Source organism: Eucalyptus grandis, chromosome 6 (assembly GCF_016545825.1).
Source record: "Eucalyptus grandis isolate ANBG69807.140 chromosome 6, ASM1654582v1, whole genome shotgun sequence".
NCBI lineage: Eukaryota > Viridiplantae > Streptophyta > Magnoliopsida > Myrtales > Myrtaceae > Eucalyptus > Eucalyptus grandis.
Window position 1 is genome coordinate 13,803,876 of NC_052617.1, and position 23,548 is coordinate 13,827,423.

The following is a 23,548-nucleotide window of genomic DNA, read 5'->3' on the forward strand; positions in this document are numbered from 1 at the left end:
ATAGCTATCATGCCATTTAGTCTTCATTTATTTTGCAAAAAATAAACAATTTAAATATTTTTCTAAAAATGATCACTTCAAATATTTAATTGATAAAAAGATTTTTATTATCGACAATAATCTACATCTAAATACTTTCATAAATAATAAAAATATTTTTATTTATTAAATTTTTATCATGAAAATATTTTTAAATGTATTATTTTTCGCAAAACAAATGAAATCTTAGCATACCAATAAACTTTTATATTTAGCAACTCTTGATGATTGATCATTCGTGTTCTGTTATGAAAAAAAGTGCATTTACCCTTTTTACCTTATACAAAATCTAGCACTCTCCGTAAGACTTCCCTTTCACATTGCAATATAATTGGACAAGGAAGCCTATTTTAAAATCTAAATATACAATTAAGGATTTATACACTATCACTATAACCTCTTAAAATCAGACCTTGTTAATTTATACTTGAATTTAGGGGTATTGACACCTATAAATTTGAGGTTTTTCGTGACAAAAAAAAATCAAAGCAATTGTGTTATAATGGACATAATTTATGGTTTTTAGTACATAATTTATGATTTTTAGTGTTTTTTTCCTAATTATTAAACTATATATGAGACAAATTAGTGGCCACCTTTCTCATATGGAATGGGGAGGTGAAGGATCCATAGAATTGAGATGTAAATGATTTAGGCACTATTTGTAACCATCCAAACAATACCGATTCGATTTTTGTTCTCATGATTGTTTAAGAACATAATCGCGTTAGATAAAATTTTTGTTCTCGAGAATAAATTTTTATTTTTTTTTTTCGAAAGTAGATTTGGAACATAGATTTGGAACAAAATCAATAATAATAATAATAATAATAATAATAATAATAATAATAATAATAATAATAATAAAAAGTTGATTCTTGTTCTAAGAACAAATCTAAGAATCAAAATCAATTATTCTTCTTTCATTTTCTCTTATTATTTTCTTTTTCTTCATCGATCGCCATCCGCTACCACCTGCTGCTGTTGCTGTCTGCCGTCGGTTGCCGACAACTTGTCCAACAAGCTCGCTGGAAGCAAGCGCAACCACTGGTGAGTTTGTCGGAGGCTTGCTTGGACACTTGCGAGCTTACCAAAGGGCTAGGCGAGGCCCGCCTAGTCACCGACGAAGCTCGCCCAGCTCCACCGAGGCTGTCCTGGCCATCGGTGAGGCCAAGCCTAGTTGGTGGCCAAGCGGGCCTCACTTAGCCCCGACGAGGCTTGCCTAGCCTCGGTGTGGCTCGATCTAGCGAGGCCGAGCCTCAGTGGGGCTGGCGAGCCCTACCCAACTGCTAGTGAGGCTCGGCTAACGAGGGCCAGACTCGTCGAGGGCCGATGTGCTCTAGTGAGATCACCGACCACTGAAAGAAGAAGAAGAACATGAGAGAGAAAGGAAAAAAAAATGAAAAAAAAATTATTTAAAAATTAAAAGAAATTGAGTTTGGAACAAAATCAATAAGTACGGTATCAAACGCAATTCTATTTCAGAATTAGAAATTTTGGACAGTTATCAAACAGTTTAAAATGCTTAAAAATTGTTCCCGGAAACAGAAGAAAAAATAATCTATTCTTGAAAATAAAATCGTTACCAAATGCACCTTAGTAATAGGTGTGGATTTCAATTCATATGATCCGAAAAAAAGAAAAGAAAAAGAAAACACTATATATGAGACGGTGCGTTTCAGGAAGCTATGTCTCCTTCCTGACTTCCCTCCAAAAAGCAGACACATTCGAGCCCGAGCTTGAACTTCTTCTACCTTCAGACTCGTTCGAGACGGAGCGACGAACCGAAGAATCCGTTCGAGACCAGCATGCATAATCAGTAGAGGGAGATCGAGACAAGCTCAAATGGCGTCGACATCGGCGTCGCGGGCTGGCGGCGTCGCCGGACGGATCCGGCACGCCGCCGTGACGCTCCAGGACGACAATCAAGCTCTCGTCGCGGTAATTCCCTCGATTCCCGTCGATTCTCTTCGATGGACGCATTTCTTTGTCTGCGGCTTGGGTTGTTCTCTTTTGAAATTTGAGGTTGACACGGCTCGGCTCGCCCAGGGTTTTTAGCCCTAGAATAATAGACTCGTTATAGGATTGGCGGCTTACCCCCGGTCTTTCTTTCTTGGAATGTAACGTGGGGATTAGTGTTTAATCACAATTGACTGCAGGTCTAAGCTGCCCGTCTGCGTTGATTTCGAGTTGCTTCTGATGCTTCTCGTTCTTGCTGTTTGAAGAAATTTGGGGGTTTACTGCATGTTTCGATTTATTTGTTTTGTGCGTTCCAGGAAATTCTGAAGGCGTTCCGCATGTTAAAGGAAATTGCCGTTGCTCTGGAGAAAGACAACGAGACTCAAAAGGTACTTTTGGGATTGGGAGAATTTAGCCTGTTCATCGATTTCTACATCCTGTCTATACGTTCATCGCAGACTTTTTTGGAGGAATTCTTTTTTTTTTTGGGTATGGCAGAATACTATGATACTATTACTCTCGGGCATTATGTGCAATGTTTTATGCTCCCTTTGGCTGTGAATGTAGTTCTGTTAAAAGAAGTGGGAAAAAGTTATGATTTTGAAAAGTATTTATTTGCTGCTAGATGCAAGCATTAGCTTAACCCTGTTGGGTTCTTTGCCGATTCTAATTTCTGTGAAGTACTAATATAATTTAGTGGGATATTTCCTTACTGTTCCTCACATCACATGGGAATACTTTATTTTCAGTTACAAGTTACTGAAACTACTGTCATGATGCGGATTGCAAAATAGCAGAAAAGCAAGTTTTCTTTGACTCTGAATCTATGGTCTATGCTGAGTATTAGTGCCTAGATTGCATTATAAGCAACCTCAGCTTACAATGCGAAGTAGATTCACAGGAATTGATACAACTCTGCGCTTTGTAGGTGGGTCGGGAAGTTCATTTGATTGCCCCCTAACTAGCATATGGTATTTGACCTGCTGAATTGATTGCTTGACATTGGCCAGGTGAAAGAACTTGAAAATGCCGCTGTGGAGTTGCTGCAAACTTATGAAGATTGTACACATTTGTCAACAGCCATCAAATCTGTTGGTGATACATATGAGCCTGGTGCTGAGGTAGTTAATTCCTTTCTTTGGGGGACTGTTCTGCCTGCTGAAAAGTAAAGTACAGTGTTTCTGCTTGGTGTTTTAGCCAATAAATATTTGCTTTGATATCCAAAATGCAGCTAACTGATTTTGGTAAGCTGTTTGACAACGAGATTGCAAAGCAAAATTCAAATTCATCAACAGATCCACAAAACCACCCATTAATACGCCAATTTAGGGAAGCAGTGTGGGTATGACTTCTACCTCTGTCACTGAACTGTCCTCCTCTGGCTCTCGTATTTGTGATTCAGTCTTTGTATCCTTTATGGCTATTTTTTCCTACAGAAAGATGAGGCTTTCTGATGGAAAATGTCCCACCCATCACGCATTGGTTTTCATTCTGGAAAACTTGTTGTTGATAACCATGTCTTGATCATCATCTTCTGAGCGAAGTATTTTCTCATTGGCCCCTTTTCCCTATATTAAATTTGTAGGATGTTCATCATCGTGGCCAGCCTATGCCTGGTGAAGAGCAGGATGATGTCGTCATGACCAGTACCCAGGGCAATCTTTTGAATGTCACTTGCCCATTGAGTGGAAAGCCAGTTACCAAATTGTTGGCTCCTGTTCGCAGGTACTGCACTTGCTTCCATTTTGTCAAGCTATGATGACAATTCATGATATAATTTGATGACTGGGGTCTCCTGACAACTCTCGTTGGTCTGGATTTCCCAACTTTGAATTTCCTTTTCGATGTTTGACTTGAAGTTTGGATTTTACATTGTGGAAAACTCTTGCCCTTAGGAAGGATCTTGGGTCACTATGATAAAGGCAAAGCATGATTAATTTAATTAATCCAGGACAATATTTTCATACAATTAGTCGATTGTGCATTTTTTGTGAATCATTAGGCCATTATATTAATCTTCGTGTGAACTTGCTTGGGATGGATTGGTCTATTTAGAACTGCTGGATGATTTGAGTATGTTCCAAGAGTTCACTTCTGGAAACTTCCCACATGCTGAATCAAAAATTCATTTCTGGATGATAAACCAGTCTTTTTTCTTGGATTTCTTGGATGAGTAATGACCAACCATTCATCTTAAAAAGTGAAGTCAGTTTTTTGACTTGGGCTCAAGCGGTGAAAGTTAATCATATGGTTTTGCCATGCCTTATTGAAGTCTCTTATTGGATTGTCTCTGGTGGTATGTTTACCTGTTTTAGTTATTGGACTGTCTACTTTGTGCAGTGTGGAGTGCAAGCATATATATGAAAAAGAGGTTATCTTGCATCATATCAGGTCCAAGGGTGGGAACTCAAAGTGTCCTATTGGAGGTAATCAAAGAGTGTTTTGAATAAAGGATTCGTTTCTTTTGAATATTTTGATGTTTTCCCTGCCCATCTCCATCTTTAGTTTTTCACTTTTATTCCATAGAGTAACCGAAACATGTATTTTCCTTTGTCATTTGCTGCCAGGTTGCCCTAAGGTACTGTCAGCAGATAAAGTGAGTTGCGACCCTGTGTTACTTTACGAAATCGAGGAGATGCGCAAACGGAATGCCGGGACTGAAGTCGTCGAAGATTTCACTGCGCTTGGTGAAGAAGGAGATGATTCTGACTGTTGTTGACCAAATTTGCCAACTGCTAAAAAGAAATGACTTTGTACAGAAGATGTTGACTTAAATCCATCATCACTTTCTATTTACTGTCGCTTCTAGCGTTTCATACTTCTTTTGTCCTCCCATTATTGTGGGAGGTATCTAACAATTATGTCGGTAACTGCCGAGGATCGTTGTTCAAGCACATAGAAAAGACTGGCCACATGCCACATTAAAGTATTCTTGGTGAAAGCTTCAGTCTTGCTGTTGCCCTCTCTGCAGGAAAGTCTCCCTGAGATTGTGGTCAAGTAGGGGTACCTGTGCGAAGGCGTTCTTAATTTGCTTCAAATGGAATACTTATGTCGATCCTTTTCCCTCTTTTTTGGGAGAACACTTCGTGTAATGGTCAAGGAAGAATCTGTTAAGTGTAGTTTGTAGTACTGCGGCCACGCTTGGTTGGAAATGCAAAGGATTTTATTAAGTTAATTAGTGTTTAATCGTATAATGTAAAAAGTGCGTTGGAAGCAACTTAGTTAAAAAATGTTTGGAAAAATCACATTTCTAAAGGATTTTTGCTCTTTTTTGAAAATGATAAGTGTATTGAGAGTCCTAAAACTTGTCATAAAAATATAATTTAATCTTAAATCTTTCAAATGATACAATTAAGTTATAGAATTTGTCATTAAAATGTAATTTAGTTATAAAACTTTTGAAAAATTTAGTCAAGTCTTAAAATTTATCAAATTTGTCCAATCAAATCATTTTCTTCATTACTTTTTTTTTTAAATAAAGCTTACTTACATTTTCGTAATAAATTTTAGGATTTGATTATATTTTTTAAAAGTTTTAAGATTTAATTATATTTTTGTGATAAATTTTAGAATTTAGAAGACACCTTTTCCTTTAAAAAGAAAAGAAAAAAACAAAGGCCGCCGGCGAGTTCAAGCATTGATGGCCAGATCAAGATAGTCTGCACTCTTTAGCAGCAACCTGACCCCGCGTGTGCACCGCAAGAAATTCGCCCGCGAAGAGCAACGGGCAAATCCAAAACCAAAGAGGCGATGGCTGCTTCATCTCTTTCCCGAGTCGTCCTTCCTCTGTCTAGGGTTTCGCCTCGTCGCTTCCCTTCTCTCTCCCCCTCCCTCTCCTCCTCCTCCTCCTCCTCCTCCCTCTCTGCACCTCGCGCGTTCAGTCTCTCCGCTTCCTCTCTCTCCCCCGCTCCCCACATGTCGAGCCCGCCCCAACCCGCGCGCCCCGAGCAGCCGCCGTCCACGGGCACTCACGCTCCCGGCGCCGGTCGCTGGAGGCCGATGTGTTTGTACCACGCCCAGGGGAAGTGCACCATGGTAGTTTCTCCGCCTTCTCGTTCGTTGCTGGAAGTTATTTGGGTGCTTACGCTTCTCGAAATTCGTGATTCCGATGGTCGTTGGTAGTGAAGTCCTAGTTTCCATCCGTCTAGTTTGCTCCCTTTTTTCAAGACGTTCCTCGTTTGGCACATTGGAAGGTGGTTCGCATTCATGCATGGCAAGTATTTGATATTGGAATTTTGTTCGCTCAATGCGATTGCCCCTTTGATAATACTCGCAATCTGCGAGTAGTTGGGCTTTCTGGAAGATGATGAGGGATTTGGATGCTTGGATGCCGTCTTTTTGGTCTCTTTTGTGATCACTGCGCTTTTGATTTCTGCACCCCGACTTTGAACTTCCGCAATATGTTGACTAGTGTTTTCCCACCGCATAAATTGAGATAACAGCGTGAGTTCCTGCGAGTGTGGATTTGTTTTGATTCGTCAAAGCATTCGATGCGGCCGTCACGAGCATGCATGGCTTCATGATGAGGCCAATTTTGATTTCAGTTGTCTGATTGAAGTTATTCTTTCAGATGGATGATCCTCTCCATCTCGAGAAGTTTAATCACAATGCTGCCAGAGATCTTCAAGTTAGTGCTGCTGACCTTGAGCACGTGTGCCCTCAAGACCTGGATCATTTTTTGGTGCTTGATTTGGAAGGAAAAGTCGAGATTCTGGAATTTCCAGTCTTGATAATTGATGCTAAATCACTGAGCGTCATAGATTTGTTTCACAGGTCTTACTCTGCCTAATTCTTGAATACTAGATCAACTGTTTGATTGTACAATGCTGGAAAGGTTGATTTTTCTTACACATTTTACTCTGCCAGATTAAATGTTAATTGAGAATGCATTTTGGAACCCTTCTCCATATTTTCTTTCTGGCCCATGGGCCATGATCTGTTCATGATAATTCTCTCCTTTTCCAATTCCAACTCTTTTTGTTGGATTCATGCTTTCTTCTGTGCTTGTGGGGCAAATTCCAAAGTACGAACATTTGCATCTTGATATTATGCAACGGAGTAGAACGGCACAAGGAATATGTGTCCTCTGGCTTTTGTGAAATACATTTGTGTCTATCTAGTTTGGAATAATGAGTCTGGTGTCACACTATGTCCTGTGGTCTATATTTGTGATCAAATGTGATCGAATTTTCTGTATAGTTCTTATTAAGTTTGTTGATGGAATTTTTGATGGATTTTTTTGTTTGCATTTTAATTTTTCTTCTCATGATTTAGTTTACAGGTTTGTAAGGCCATCACAGATGTCTGAGACTAGAGTAAACGAGTATATTGAAGGAAAATATGGAAAATTTGGGGTTGATCGGTAAGTTCTTGGTTTCTCCTTATATCATGCTTGGCTTGTGAAGTATTCTCTTGTATGGCATCCAATAGTGGAGTAGGTTATGAACCGCAATTTTACTGTTGCCACCTACTAGTTTTTCTGCCTAATTAATTGTTATAATGATATGGTGCAATAAAACTAATTTGATGCGTTTTAAAATTTAGTGGTAAATTTTCTGACATATAATTGTGGATATTCATCTCTAAATGTGAATGCGCAGTGTCTGGCATGATACAGCAATACCATTTGAAGAAGTCATTGGTGAATTTGAAACTTGGTTGGCTCAACATCATCTTTGGGCTAAAGAGCAAGGAGGCAAGCTTAATCGGGCAGCATTTGTAACTTGGTGAGTTAACATGTGTTCATCATGGAATGTTTGGCTTTCAGACACAAAAAAGGATTGCGATGGATTGGAAGCTATGCTAAGAAAGAACCCCAAAATCAGAGAAATCTGTAGCACTGTGCTTCCTGTTAGTATTTAGTAGCCCTTGATAAGTTGATTTTACCTTTCCAACAGCAATATGCTTTTAGATGAGCTCATATGCACCTGAAATGCCTTATAGATCAATGAAATTGGAATTTAATGATGAAAGTCAGTTTTAGTCCTAACTTCTAATGTGGCATGCATAATCACTCACTATTCTGCTTGATATCCTATTATTGGCTCCTATCGGTTGGTTGCAACTTTGAAATTTCCAAGTTTTAATCCCGCAATATTGACTAATAGCAAGCACAATCTAGTTTGCCTCTATCCTAGACTTCTTCTGGCAAAACATTTCTGAGATGGAGAAAGGCAGAGATAGAGAAACTGACCTACCTGGCTTCTTTTTGTTCTGCCCTTGACTATGTATTGTAATTTGTTTACTTGTTTAATGTTTTATTTAACCTTAGAATGCAAGTATCTACTATTGATTAGTCTAGTTCAGACACACACGTGTATGTATATGTTGACACTTCTTTCACTGACTTATCTTTAATCTGTCCCAGTGCACCATTAGCAACCTTTTTCTAGAACTGAACTGTCTGAAACTATGGAGAAAAGGAGAGTGTTGAGCTATGGGGAACATGTTGATTAAATCTGATTGCTACGAGATATACTTTGAAAGGAGGTGGAAAATGCTGTTTTCAGTAATATGGCGACCTTAGTTGTGATTGACTACTCCACCGAAAGATGGCAAATAGAGGCAACCGTGGGTTTGCTAATGTGTATTTGCTCTGCTTGTTTTAGCGGAAATTGGGATTTGAAGACTAAGGTCCCTCAGCAATGCAAAGTCTCGAGGATAAAACTTCCTGGATATTTCATGGAATGGATCAATCTGAAGGATGTCTATCTAAACTTCTACCACAGAGAGGTAAGTTCATGGTCAACTTCACACGTGTAACTTTTGAGATTTGGCACTTGTTGTACAGCTCCTTGATTTGCTGGAACTTTGGTCTTCAAACATATCAGGAGTTGGAAAAAGCAGTCTGATTCTTGTTACATGATTGAGGTTCTTGTTAGGAGCCATTCATTGCGAGACCAAACTGCACCTTTTTCATATTCTTTCTTGCGTTGCGTCGTTTCTTCTTCTGCTTGATATGTTGCTTATATTACTATGACAGGCCAGAGGGATGATGTCAATGATGAGGCAACTAGATATATCGGTCTTGGGAAGTCACCATCTTGGACTCGATGATACCAAGAACATAGCGAGGGTGTTGCAACGCATGCTTGTCAATGGTGCCGTTATGAGGATCACTGCATGGAGGAGCCCCAAGTCTCCTGATAGAGTTCAATTTGCATACCAAAATCGTATATAACTGCTAATGACAAAGTTTTGTTTTTTTAATAAGTAATGTGTATTATTGGGGGCGTTCCAGCATTTTGAATGGGCAAGGTTTAGCTGCACCTCGCAAGGTGTTGTCCTTTTATTGGTGTCTCCCAATGTACACTCGCAAAGGCCACCCCCAAAAACCCAAATTTGCAAGAAAACAGGGGAACGCCAGTCCACACACAATCACCCTTCTGACCTCAAATGCCCCTTCCCTCCACACCCCTCCCCTCCTCAACGCCCTCCCTGCCACCGCCGCTGACAAAGTCATCAATGTTCCTTGGCTTGAAGAGCTTGGCGTCGTCGAGCTCCAATGGAAGGTCCAAAGCTCTGATGCCTCCATCCTGTAAATCTCTACCTCTCGATCTTTACGATCTCCCTGTGGATGTTAGCGTTAGGAATTGGAAGAAGAGAGGGAAGGGATCAAGATAGAGGAGCATTAGAAACCATATCTTGCTGTGGATTCCAAAGGGGACCGATTGGTCAGGGACAAAAGGGACACCAAATGAGAACCGTAGTAAACCGTAAAAATTGGTGAAAGAAAAGTAATAGTGTGGTTGAGTGACTTGAGTCCATAGATACACAAAAGGAGTATCTGAAAATTAAGGATAGAACCCTTCGTCTCCTCTTAATTCAGATGAGATGTTTGCAATTTGTTTTTAAGATTAGTGAACAAGAACGCGATTCAATAAATATGCCTCTCTTTTTTTTTTTTTTTTTTTTTGTCTTTTTCTTTTTGGGTGGAATAAATATGCCCTTTTAGTCCTATTGGGAAGTGATATATCTTTTTTTTTCTTTTTCTAATAAAATGAGCCATTTGTATAATGAGAACTAGTGCTAATCTGTTTAGGGTAGTTTGGTAACGTTTGTTACCGGGAACAATTTCTGATCATAAATTATTATTTTTTTTTTTCGAAAATAATTTTTAAGCATTTTAAGATGTTTAATAATTTTCCAAAATTTTTATTTTTGAAATAAAATTGCGTTTGATACCATCCTCAAAATTTCTACTCAAAATCATTTTCTTTTAAATTTTTAATAATTTTATTATTGTTTCTTCATTTTTTTCATTTTTCTTTCTCTTCTTCCTTAGCTAGTCGCTAGTCTTGAGATGACTAGCGATCTGGCAGATGAGGGCTAGCGACTTTGCTAGAGGGTCGTTGGCCCCTAGTGAGGCCATCTAGGCTAGGTCTAGCATCTAGACAAGGTCGAGGCCCAACCTAGTCAAGGCTCGCCGAGCCTCACCTAGCCATCAACAAGGTTGGGCAAGCCTTCGGCGAGCTCATTAGAGCTTGCTCAACCGGTCATCAACAACCGCTGGCGATGGTGGAAAAAAAAAAGAAAAGAAAGAAAAACAAAAAAGAAATAAGAAGATAAAAGAAAAGAAAAAATACGAGTTGGTTTGACTTTGAAATTGTTCTCGAAAACAAATAATCAATTTTTTTTACTTATTGATTATGTTTCAAATCTACTTCGAGGAATAAAAAAATAGAAAGTTGTTTTTACAAACAAAAATTTTCAAATTTTTGTTCTAAATCTTTTTTTTTTTGTGATCCAGGAACTCCGCATCTGTATCAAAAATATAAATTTGTTTCCACAAATAAAAATTTTACCAAAAGAATTTTTATTCTAAATGCCACCTAGGTAGATGGTAGTTCTAAATCTATTTCTAGAACAAAAAGAATAAATTTTACTATTTAGTCGGTTGCCAAACATGCTTTTAGATACCATTTCTTCCCCTTTCTTCAAATTACAAAAGAGCCACTGCCCGAACGAGCCTGGCCCACAAAAGTGCCGTTGGTCCCAACTCCCAAGTGCTACTCCCCCTTAATATTTCCAACGCATCTACGTATGTGGCCTCCTATTTGGCGGCAAAATTTTGGTTGGAAAGTCACCAGCAAACCAATCCATATCAATTTCCATTCGCTTGAAATTCAATCCCACGCTCTCGACGAGGCGCGTCGCTGAAAATTCGACTTTTTTATTATGTTGAAAGCTCATGCTACAGGAAGAAATTGATAAATTTCCTTTTTATGTTGATTATCTTTTAACTCTTTGAGCGTCTATCATTTGTGATACGGCGTAAATAATCTTTTTTTGGGTATGATAAAAGGGCTAAAGATGATTATAGAAATTTAATGTCATAAATTTATTATCCTTATTTTATCACGCAACAAAATATGAAGTAATCCTTTAAAAGATAATAAAAAGAATCCAAGTGAAAAGTTACAAAATGAACATGCTAATTAGTAGAAAGTGATTTCATCATTGAAAGTTACATTACACCTTAAACTTAAAAATAAGAGCGGACGATTTTCTTGTGTCTTTAATAAAGCATATTTAAACTTTGGATTAATAAGATTGATGATAGGTTTATAATTAAATCTCAATGATGAAATTATGAAAATTAATTTGTGTTTTGTAAAGTTGAATCTTAACTGCAAAACCCAAAATCCCATTTGCATCAACAAACATATTTATACAAATGTGACGAAATCATCTAACAACTCACAACTTTATTTTTGAATAAAGCCTAACGTTAGTAAATTTCGAGTCACCTCTATAGGCTCCATCAGTATTTAGTTTAATCCGCCGGAAAGATGAAGGATCCCACCTGACCAAAATCAGAGAACTACATGATCCACTCAATTCAAGTTATTCGCGGGCGGACGAAGCTTTTAATGATTTTATTTGTACACGACCAAATTACTTGAAAAAACCAAAAGTACGTACAAATATCCGAAGCGTCCGTCACGGGTCGTGCCTACACGCGCGTAGGAGTAGCGCGAAAATAGCGATGGTTTGGTACGAGAGCTGCTCTCTACTGCTCCGTCGTACGCCCTAGCTCTTCTTCGCGAGCCATCAGAAACAGAACAGATAAAACACAAGCAAACGCAAAAACGACACACAGCACGCGCTTACGCTCGGAGCCAAAAAAACCTTCGCGATCACCGCAAAGCGCTCCGATCTTCATCGAGTCAATCTCGATCGGAACCGCCGCTCGAGAGCCGCCGGACGTCGTCTCTAGGGTTCGAGGTATCCCGTCCGTCCTTTCTCGCCCGCCGTTCGTTCGCTAACAGTCGCAGTGAATCCGGCCACGGACGCGGCGATTCGCCGATGATCGATCGTCCGGCCGTCCGCCTCCTCCCGTTCCTCGCGTCGTGGAGCCGCGCATCGGCCGGCCGAGGGGATTCGATCGGTGCGCCTGCCTGTCTGCCCTAGATAGAGAGACTGGTGAGGGACGGGGCGTGGTGGTGGTGGTGTCATGAGAGTCAAATCCACCCCGGTTTCGTCTCTGAAGCAGCAGACGACTCCTCATTGCTCGGCCTCTCGCACCCGCACGAAGCACAAGCGGCTTGACGCCATATGCGAGGAGACGTATAACCTCCACCATGCCGAATCGAATAGGCCAGCCGCCGGGGACGAGGAGGAGGAGGAGGCGGCGGGGAGGAGGCGGCGGCGGCGTCGGGAGGAGCCGGTTCCGAGCTTCGGCGGAGCTCGAGGGCGCGCCGAGCTCCGGTGTTGCTGGACGCGTCGCCTCCGCCCCCGAAGAAGAGGCGGAAGCTCGGCAAGAAGGGGAGATTGAGGGGTGAGAAGAATGCGAGGGCGTTGTCTCGACCGGTGAAGGAGGATGAGTCGGAGAATTGGGAAGAGGAAGAGACTCCGGGGACTTGGAGGTCGAGGCTGAGATCCAGGAGGAGAGTCGGCTTTGGGCGAAACAAGGAGAGAAATTCTCCCAGGAGAAAGCTTTTTGTGGAAATGGATGCGGTAGAAAAGGAATGTGAGAGGATAGAGGGAGTTTTGACGGAGGGGAAAGTTGAAATGGTTGACGAGATAGAGGAACCGGAAGTTGAGCGCCTACCAAAGGTAAAATTCAAGAGAAAGCGGAAGTTTAGCATGGCAGGTGCTTCTAGGACCAGAGATATAGCCCTAGTTTCTGAGAAGATGGATGGCACCCGGGATAATGAAACAAGGGACGAAGGGAATGACTGTGGAGAAGTAATGATGCCTTTAGAAGATGAAATGCTTGATATCCGTGAGGATGACAAAGCAGATGTTAGTGCCAAGGACTTGGTTGTGGAAAAACCGGAAGAGCTGTCTGATGGTAATCAAGCAGAGGGAGATCGTGCTGTCAATGACTGCGTAACAGTTACTGATGATGTTGAACAAGGGGAGTGCATGGACGAATCTGTAATGGTTGATTTGAATGAGGTGGTTGCTGACTTATCAATCAATGACGTAAGAGGAGGCCCCCATGACGGTGAAAATGCGAATTTGGTCAAGCCTGATGAGAGGCTTATGGAAGGTGGAGGGAACACGAAAGAGGATAAAATTACCTCTCAGTATTCTGGTGAAAGGCCCATGCATTCACGGATCAAAGAGGGAAGACGGTGTGGATTATGTGGAGGTGGTACTGATGGTAAGCCTCCAAAGAGGTTAACACATGAAATAGGTGAAAGCGAAAATGAGGCATCCAACGGCTCTTCAGCGTCTGATGAACCAAACTATGACATATGGGATGGTTTTGCCGATGAACCAGGGTGGCTTGGACGTCTTTTAGGTCCCATAAATGATCGATATGGCATTGCTGGGACGTGGGTTCATCAGCAGTGCGCTGTTTGGAGTCCAGAGGTTTGGTTCCATCTTTTGTCTCGCAGAGTAGCATCTCTTAATTATTTTATTTCTTTTTATGACACCTTCGACTAGTGTGCTCACTTCTTTTAGAATGCTTTGGTTCAATAGCAGTAGCTTAGGCTTCAGCCTGAATGAAATTTGTTAAATTTGAAAGCCATGTGGTTCTTTGATCCGTGGTGTTTGTCTTTGCCCGGCACTTTTGAAAATATATAGTCATCTAGCGGAAATGATGACTGGCTATGCTTCGCTTGGTATGGGGGCTTATTTTTATGAGACAACTCTTGGTTTCTTCTCTGTAGAAGCCTGTCTTATTTAAATATGATAATACAATGTGATTGATCCTTTTCAAAGCTAAGCTGGTAAAATTTTTTGATGATCTAATTCCAACAAGCTTCCATGCTTGATATCAGTGTTTTCAGGTGTACTTTGCTGGTGTTGGATGCTTGAAAAATGTGAGGGCTGCGCTTTGTAGAGGAAGGGCACTGAAATGCAGCCGCTGTGGAAGACCTGGAGCAACAATTGGATGCCGTGTTGATCGGTGTCCCAAAACTTACCACTTGGTTGGTGTTCTGATTTCTTGAGTGGTCTTTTCATGTCTTTTCGGCAGACTTAGCAAAATAACCATTGATTATTTATATACATGGTTGTGTTCAAAACCTATCTGGTGACACTTATTTTGTGCTGGGCTTTGCAGCCTTGTGCTCGAGCTGATGGTTGCATCTTTGATCATCGAAAATTTCTCATAGCTTGCATTGATCATCGTCATATTTTCCAACCTTTTGGTAGTAAGATGGCAGATCGGATAAAGAGAATGAAAGCTAAGAAAATGAAGATGGAATTCAGGAAGCTATGTAATGATGCTTGGCGGAAGGATATTGAGACAGAAGAGAAATGGTTGGAAAATTGTGGTGAAGATGAAGAATTCTTGAGAAGAGAGAGCAAGAGGCTTCAACGAGATTTGATGAGAATCTCGCCTGTCTACATCGGAGGCACAGATAAAGAGAGTCAAAAACTGTTTGCAGGTTGGGAATCTGTTGCAGGCCTTCAAGATGTCATCAGATGCATGAAGGAGGTTGTCTTATTACCCCTTCTGTATCCTGAATTCTTTGATAACTTGGGCATTACACCTCCTAGAGGAGTCCTTTTGCATGGTTATCCTGGAACGGGTAAAACTCTTGTAGTGCGTTCCTTAATAGGTTCGTGTGCTCAAGGTGATAAACGAATAGCATATTTTGCCAGGAAAGGTGCAGATTGCTTAGGAAAATATGTTGGTGATGCTGAACGGCAGCTGAGGCTTTTGTTCCATGTTGCTGAAAAATGTCAACCTTCCATAATATTCTTTGATGAGATAGATGGATTAGCACCATGCCGCACAAAGCAGTCAGATCAGACACATAGTTCGGTAGTATCAACTCTCCTTGCTTTATTAGATGGTTTAAAGTCTCGTGGCTCAGTTGTAGTTATAGGTGCCACCAATCGGCCTGATGCTGTTGATCCAGCACTTAGGCGCCCTGGGAGGTTTGACAGGGAAATATATTTCCCATTGCCATCTTTAGAAGATAGGGCTGCCATTCTGTCACTTCACACTCAGAAGTGGCCAAAACCAGTTTCAGGTTCTTTGTTAAGGTGGATTGCTGGAAAGACGGCTGGATTTGCTGGTGCTGATCTGCAGGCTCTGTGTACACAGGCTGCTATTATTGCTTTGAAGCGGAACTTTCCTTTACAAGATGTCTTATCCGCTGCTGGAAAGAATTCTTGCAGTGAACGGGTACCTCTTCCTTCATTTGCAGTTGAGGAGAGAGATTGGTTGGAGGCTCTATATAGTTCCCCACCTCCATGCTCTCGTAGAGAAGCAGGAATAGCTGCTACCGACATAGCATCATCCTCTCTTCCATGCCACCTCATCCCTTGCCTGCTACAGCCACTATCTACGCTGCTTGTCTCTCTTTATCTTGATGAACATGTTTCTTTGCCTCCTGCTCTTTCTGAAGCTGCGGCTGGAGTTAAAAACGTGATATTTTCTGCATTGGATAGAAAGAAATTGCCTAATCATCTCTGGCGGTCTCATTTGCATTCTCTCATACAAGAAGCTGATGTTGGTGAGGAGATTGAAAGACAACTTTCCTCGGCAGATATTGTTATAGGCAAATCTGCTTCTACTGGTTCTGATGCTTTTGGTGTTGGAGAGAATCATGAAAATATGAACTCTGAAACTTCTGTGACCTACAACTGCAGCAGTCGTACTGGTTCAGTGAGGAATGTGCCTTTCTCATCGAGGAAAAAATCTGGATATCGAGTTTTAATTTCTGGAAGTCCTAGATCTGGTCAGCGGCATCTTGCTTCTTGCCTCCTTCACTGTTATGTTGGGAATGTTGAAGTCCATAAGCTTGATTTGGCTATAGCTTCACTAGAAGGACATGGAGATGTGGTGCAAGGGCTAACGCAGATATTGAGTATGTTTCATGGCTTTTTTGATATTGGCCTAAAGAAACTATGAACTTAGCTCATAAAAAGTGGTGTGGCAGTAATAGCGAGCTATACTTTTGGCTGCAATCCCAAACTTCTCATAATATGTGCATCTCCTCACTTGTCAGTCTCAAAGCGTCTGTTATTAAATTGACTTTTCTTTCCTCACCGATTGTTGATGCGAGTCTGATTTGAAAGTCAGCTTGGCTGCTCATCCAGTTTGATACATTGAGAAACTGTCCCAAGTGACCTTGGATAAATAAGAAAAATGACGTACTTTTAAAATATTAAAGTTTGACATCAGTAACTTGACTAGATTATGTGGGCTGTCTACCAAAATGTAACATGCCTGTGGCCTTCATTCTCTCAGTGTGATATGTTCTATATAGACATGTTTAAAATAGCTAATATAATTACGACAAAAAAAAAAAAAAAAAAAGCTAATATAATGAGCTATACTGTTCTTATATATCACCAGTCAAATCTGTGTCCAAGAAATACAATAGTAGAGGGCTTGTGGTTGCCTTTGACAATAGGAAAAATACGTTCTATAAATGGCAAGGGTGCTTTCCTAATAAACACACTGGAAGTGCAGTGTAATTCTTCCTGTGCTACTTCTGCAAGCTGCAGTATGTTCATGATTACTAATGTCTGACCCTTTCTATTCATCAAAAATAGATAAATACATAAAGATCCTTCAAATTACATCTAAGTTCTAGCAAATCAAAATATGTGATTTGGGGCACCCATCTGTAGCGATCAATGCCCTTTGTTTTGTATTTCTTAGACTGTACTTATTAAAAATACATTTCCCCGTGACATTGGACCCTCATATTCTGTGCTGGGAGTCAGTGTGGTGAAGTAATGCTTTGGTATTTTTTATTCTAACACTTCTCTACTTATTTTGTAGTGAAATGTGCCAATGTGGGTTCTAGTGTTGTATTTATGCCGAGGATAGATCTTTGGGCTGTGCAGATGCATCAGCAAGTTTCTGATGACGAAGACAATTCAACTACATTTGATGATCAGTCACCAGTGAAGAAAACAAGCTGCTCCATAGATACTCAAGTACGCAAGACAAAAATCACATCTAATATGCAAAACAGCAACTCAACTGCAGGGGACGGATGTCAAAGTTCTTCCCAGAGCCCCTCACATGCCTGGAGCTCTTTTGCGGAGCAGGTCAATGCAATTTGTGTGAATACATCCCTGGTGATTTTGGTACGAATTTTGGCTCGCTGTTTCTTATATTCTAATTTTCTTGATGTGATATAGCTAATGTTTTTATATTCATCTGCTTCTGGTGATATGGTGCTTGTCTCCTTTCTATTTCTATTCTTATATCTGCATAGAAATTAAGAGCTACTATATCTGTCTTTGAGGAATACTTGATCTTGTCTTGACTTTAGTTGTTGTGAAACCTGCTGTGAGAATGAAGATGTTTTAAAAGAAAAGTGAACTATCATACCATCTGAATTTTAGGTTGTAAATGCTTTTTGTTGTCGTATAACTCCTTTCCCTCAAAAAGGATGATTTTGTGAAAGTCAGTTCCATGGAGAAACTAACCAGATCCAACAGGGCAGATTGCTATGTAAAGTTCTACGTGAAAATGTCATCTAGTAACTAGGAGGAACCTTTAGATCTTACAAAAGACTTGATGTAGAATTAAGCGCAACGGCTTAAGAAAATTTTCATGTCTACCTCACTTGGTGGGATGAGGGTGATTTCGTTGATTTTGTTGTTTAGTTTCTTGGGTCACTATTGTTAGTTCCTTGATCTCCTACTTTGTCCTCAAGCATTAATTTCCATTATTTTACAACTGTTATTAGTTCCTCCCCTCTACCTCCACTTTCTTTTTTTTCGCTTTCTCTTTCTAATGTCATCATGTCACACATTGCATGCGCAAACAGGCTACTTCTGATGTTCCTCATGCTCAACTTCCCAGTGGAATACAACAGTTCTTTGGCTGTGATGTACAAGATAGCAGTCAATGTACCTCCTTGGAGCGCACTTTACCAAGATTCACTTTGCAAATTGATGGCAGTATGAATTATGACATGGTGGTAAATCGGTGTGCTGCAGAATTGTCAATGATAGTTGCTCAGCAGTTTGTGCAGTTGTTTTATCAAAAAGCTCACAAACACCCTATTCTCAATAATGAAACTTCTGCTCCAACTGGAGATAAAAAACAAACTCCAAATAACAACCTAGATCGTCCATCAGAAGAGCTTGACCCTAGAACACAAAATGCTGATGATTCTGTGCCAAGACCATCTCCGCTTTTGAACAAGCGTAATCTGAAGGGGAAATCGAGTTTGATGTTGGGGATATCAACACTTGGCTATCAAATACTCAGATATCCTCATTTTGCTGAACTTTGTTGGGTTACCTCAAAGTTGAAAGAAGGCCCTGTTGCTGACATAAGTGGACCTTGGAAGGGCTGGCCATTTAATTCCTGTATTGCTCGCCCTAGTAACACATTAGAGAAAATGGCTGTTCCTTGTAATCCTGACAACATCAAAAGCAAAGAAGGATCCCTTTTAGTCAGAGGGATAGCAGCAGTTGGTTTGTTGGCATACAGAGGGTTGTACACTTCAGCAAAAGAAGTTGCTTTTGAGATTCGCAGGGTTCTTGAGCTCTTAGTAGGGCAGATAAGTGTCAAGGTCCAGGCTGGGAAAGATCGATATCAGTATGTTCAACTTTTGTCCCAAGTTTCTTATCTGGAAGATATTGTTAATAGTTGGGCATTTTCATTTCAAAGGTACTCATCTTTTCACTAGAATGCTTGATCAAATTTTGAGTATGCTACAAAGTGTTAACACAGTTTATTTTGTTTTCAGTTTAGAGGTGGATGCCCAAGTTACACAAGCAAACCCTGTTCTGTCAACCATGGCATCTTCAGCTAATAATCTTCAACTTGAGGAACATCAGCCACCCATCTCTGGCAGCAGTTCCCCTGAAGCCAGAGTTTTGGAAGAAACTCAGCGAGATTCTGCTGCTGAAAATGTTGATCCATCTGTGTGCAACAAAGAGAATGGTGACTCTGGGCTTCATGATTTTAAAGAAAGAGTTGGACTTTTACAGGATGACATTATAGAAAATATTTCCTTGTTTGGAAACTCCACTCCGAACGAACACCCTTGTAGTTCCATTCCTGCTGGCACTCCTGTTGGTAAATCATTGATTGAGTGCAATGGGATGAATGCAACAACTCAGCTTGAAAGCCCTGGAGAATCTACTAGTATACGTGATGTGGCTCAGTCGTTAAATCATCCCTACCATTCAGTATCAGCAGATGATGTTGTGCTTTCTAAGGATGGTCCTTGCCCTTCAGGGCAAATGGGTGGAGCCACCTATTCTGGCTCTAGCAGAGGAAAAGACCATATAAAGGATTTGGCCTCAAAAGACAACAGCACTTTGTCTTCTGATGGTGTCCCAGATTCCGATAATTCCTCATCAGGCAATTTTTCTCCATGCAAAAACATCAACACTCTTGCTGACTCTATGGCTGTATGTCTGTACCGCTGTTGCTCTGTCTGCATGAGTTCACTCCATGACGTGATGCGAAAACTTCTCATTCATGAAACAGGTTTAAGTAAGAACAGCTGGAACGTAGAGGACGTTCATGACATGGTTGCATCCTTGTCTGTGGATCTTGTTTCAGCAGTTAGGCAAGAGTTTTCTAATGTTAGCAGTTTATTTGGTGAAATTCAGGGGAATTCGGTTCTATGTCCAGATGCAACCACATGTGATTGCAATAGTCCAGGGTGTCGATTGAGTGTTCTTGTGGAATGTGCATTCCACTCCACTGAAGGAGGCGTAAGCGAGTCAGTAAATAACGACAGATCGTCTCCGTTTGGACAGACTGTCGAATTTGTCTTCAGAAATGGTGTACTGATATCTACAAATCACGACAGGGATGTCGTCTGTCACTGTAAATTGGAGAGTTTTTGCCTTTCTTCTCTAATGGAGTTAATGTTATCTGCCAAGCAGTTGCCCAGGTGCCCAGGTGAGAAGATGTTGGGGCTTGGCAGCATAGAAGTAGCCTCTCTACTCTGTTCACTGGTGAAATGTTACTTATGAGATTAAATCAACCACAATTTTGTCACAACTGAGAATCAGTTTGAAATGGTAGATTATTTTCTCATATGTGCTTCTCCGTAACAGCTTCTGTTCTTTCTCTCTTTGCTTGCGCAGCATTTTGTCATGGGTTACAGGAGCCATCGGTTAGTCCTAAGTATCTTTTTGCAATTACAGCAGTTACAGGTCTATCACATGGTAGTGATTGGCTGATTGCATTAGAACCTTGACCATTAATGCCAGCAATTGTGCTTGTAATGAGTACTTGTTCGTGCCTTGACGACCTAGCATGACTATGCAAATACTGATAGTATGTAAAGGTGATAAAGTTGCAGCAAGCTTCACATTTCCAAATATTCGGGTAAAATGGTTAGACATGGAGCAAGCTTTAGATTTTTGGTCGGAGAGGCTTTGGGAGGTGAGAGAGTAATATAAATAGCATAAGAGCTAATTTTGAATATGTTAAATGGAGTAAAAAAACAAAGAATTAATAAGTTTATTGATAGGTAGATGGAGATCATATATTGACTATTGAAATTTCATATGTCAAAAAATGGAAAGATGTTTTTGACAAATCAAATCTCCATGTACATCGAACTTTCATAATCCAAGTCCACGTTTCATCTAAACAAAAATTGAAATATAGGACAAATTCACAACACAGGTGGGCATTTTATATCCCCCAAAAAGCCAAAACTGTACATAACAATTAACAATGTTTACATACGAAGAGCAAAGAAAAAAAAGAAGGTCCAAAAAGAAATCACCGTGAAACAAAGTTTTCATTCTTTTTGATAAAAACGTAGAAAGTAACGATGATCGGGCATTATCATATACATCGTTCTATTTTTCCTAAAAAATATTCGGTTCGAGTTACAGCTATATTCTATCGTCCATGATCTTCCAAAATCTGAGGTGAGCGAACGTGCCATCATAATCTACTAGGATAACAGCAATTAGAAAATATTGTCACACGACGGCATGTCACCCAACACAGGCCGTTCAAACATTTGCTCACAATTTGAATCCAGCGGATGATCTCGGCAAAAGACAGATTTTATCCATAAGGCCAATTGCCTCCGTGTAAATTGGAACGCAGTCGAGGGAAGGAGCGGATATTTTTCTTCTGTCCGAGAAGAACACGAAAGATTTTTTTTCCGCTGGAGCTTTGCAAGCAAGAAGAAGATCAGAGCTTGAAGAAACTCGAACCTCCATTCACCATCACCATCTTCTTCCTCTCGTGCTGAACTGTATTATCTACTCAAATGCTGCAACTCCAATTGCCACCTCATCACCCTCGCTTCCTCTCCCCCCATCTCTTCCCGCTCTCTCCCCTCCACTCGACCGTCTCTCTCTCCCCTTCCGCCCTCCCTCGCCGCCGACCCGGGCCCAGACCCGGACCTGGCCCATCATGGCTCGCCCGAGCCTCCGAGCCCCCCGCCGCCGCCGCCGCCCCGCCGCCGTCGAAGAGCCGCCGGAGGGTCCCGTCGAGCTCCCTCCCTCGGCGCCTTCGATATTCGCGTCCACCGACGACCCCACTCCCCTCCAGGTGGCCACTAGCCTTCTTCTCACCGGAGCCATCTCCGTCTTCCTCTTCCGCGCCGTTCGACGTCGCGCCAAGCGTGCCAAGGAGCTGGTATGCTCATCGCGATTCTCTTGTCGTCGCATCATGATTTGAATTGAATTTGGAATTAGTTGAGCTGGTCCGTCGCTTCTCCTGTGGACTTGTATTGGGAAAAAGAAAAGTTCTTCCTTTTACCTTGTTACAATGCTGGATGGTTCTGCGGTTGCTCTGTTATCGTTCGATTTCATTAAGAAATCGTTCTTCCTCTGTTCGTTTTTGAAACCGCGGCTTGCATTTCGAGTGATTAGAGCAGTCAATGCAGCTATGATGCAACGTGAGTACTTGTTGGTTGTTTGACTGTAATGTGGCGGTGCTGTTGCTGTAGAAATTCAGGTCTTCAGGAGCAAAGAAGACGCTGAAAGACGAGGCCTTGGATAGCTTGAAGGCAATGGGGACGACCTCCATTCCTGCTAAGGGGCCGCCTTCACCTGCACAGGCACTGCTAGGTGGAATCGCGGCTGGTGTCATTGCTCTCATCCTATACAAGTTCGCCACCACCGTCGAGGCATCCCTCAACCGGCAGACGCTTTCTGAAAATTTCTCCGTATGTCCTCCAGTCTTTCATTTCTCAGCCGTAGTACACCCATTCCGATTCAATAATGATAACTGAGGAAGTTGAAATGTAACATTGATGTCAATTATTCCTTTTTTTCATTAATTTTCCCTTTTCTCACTGTTTTAAGTTTCTCTTTTGCAGGTAAGGCAGATAACAGTAACCGTAAGGTAAAAGCTTGACCAACTGTTTTTCTCAGCTTGTAGCACTGAATCTTTAAGCCTCATGCTCTGTGGCCAGTTTTTTTCTTAAGATGGCACACAAGGCTTGCATACTCACATTCATCGTCTCGTATTTGCAGGACAATTGTGAATGGGATATGCTACCTTGCGACATTTGTATTTGGTATCAACTCCATCGGCCTATTTCTGTATTCGGGTCAACTTGCCATAAACTCCTTCTCAGAAGAATCTTCAAGCAGAGAAATGAACAAAAGTGATGGCCAATTATCGTCAGCAGAGAGTCTTACAGATGCTCCTAAAACAAATGACAGTGAAGGCAGTGATAAAACAGATAGCACACCATGACAGAAGATAAGTATTGTTATTTCTACTGGGACCTATTTAAATCGCTTTTTTTCCCCACTCTGCTACCTTTGTTTCTACCTTTGAAATGCTAATCTTCTATTTATAAATGATGTCAACGTTATATATGTGGCTAAGGCACGCTTTTGGGTTATTCGTAATAGTTCTGCATGTTAATAGGTTAACCAGTTGATGTATATACCACGGTTCAGGAGATAATCTGCATACATCCAGCTGTTAAGAATTCTTTCAGTTGAACATAGTTTTGGTGATTTACTTTGTTTAGAAGAGCCAGCTGTTGGATGATGTCTATTCTTTCGGTCGCGGACTCCCTTCATACATTCTCTCCATGAAGTTTGATATCATAGTTCATGACACTTTACAAAAATTCATTTGACAGCTGTTTTTCAGAATTTTGTGTAATGACACGAATTGCCTCTTTTTGCTCTTAATATACTTAATTGTTCGTTCACGGGA

General features: G+C 40.9%; 4 protein-coding genes across 4 annotated transcripts; all 4 read left to right on the forward strand.

Annotated features, from left to right (window-relative positions):
- The first annotated feature begins 1,748 nt into the window (after positions 1-1,748).
- On the forward strand, positions 1,749-4,968 carry LOC104448490 (E3 SUMO-protein ligase MMS21). The gene is made up of 7 exons (XM_010062327.3): positions 1,749-1,980; positions 2,316-2,387; positions 3,009-3,119; positions 3,230-3,340; positions 3,584-3,723; positions 4,339-4,424; positions 4,566-4,968. The coding sequence occupies exons 1-7, from the start codon at positions 1,885-1,887 to the stop codon at positions 4,715-4,717; spliced, it is 768 nt and encodes a 255-aa protein (XP_010060629.2). The 5' UTR covers positions 1,749-1,884; the 3' UTR covers positions 4,718-4,968.
- A 667-nt stretch (positions 4,969-5,635) lies between these two features.
- On the forward strand, positions 5,636-9,289 carry LOC104448492 (uncharacterized exonuclease domain-containing protein At3g15140). Its single transcript, XM_010062328.3, has 6 exons — positions 5,636-6,033; positions 6,569-6,771; positions 7,280-7,360; positions 7,599-7,724; positions 8,607-8,730; positions 8,981-9,289. The coding sequence occupies exons 1-6, from the start codon at positions 5,749-5,751 to the stop codon at positions 9,176-9,178; spliced, it is 1,017 nt and encodes a 338-aa protein (XP_010060630.2). The 5' UTR covers positions 5,636-5,748; the 3' UTR covers positions 9,179-9,289.
- A 104-nt stretch (positions 9,290-9,393) lies between these two features.
- On the forward strand, positions 9,394-20,443 carry LOC104448493. The gene is made up of 7 exons (XM_010062329.3): positions 9,394-9,576; positions 12,598-13,821; positions 14,235-14,384; positions 14,519-16,277; positions 17,201-17,511; positions 18,201-19,051; positions 19,131-20,443. Exons 1-7 carry the CDS (start codon positions 9,394-9,396, stop codon positions 20,371-20,373), a joined length of 5,721 nt encoding a protein of 1,906 aa, XP_010060631.2. The 3' UTR covers positions 20,374-20,443.
- A 955-nt stretch (positions 20,444-21,398) lies between these two features.
- Positions 21,399-23,548, forward strand: LOC104448494. Its single transcript, XM_010062330.2, has 4 exons — positions 21,399-22,006; positions 22,320-22,538; positions 22,692-22,717; positions 22,849-23,548. Exons 1-4 carry the CDS (start codon positions 21,782-21,784, stop codon positions 23,072-23,074), a joined length of 696 nt encoding a protein of 231 aa, XP_010060632.2. The 5' UTR covers positions 21,399-21,781; the 3' UTR covers positions 23,075-23,548.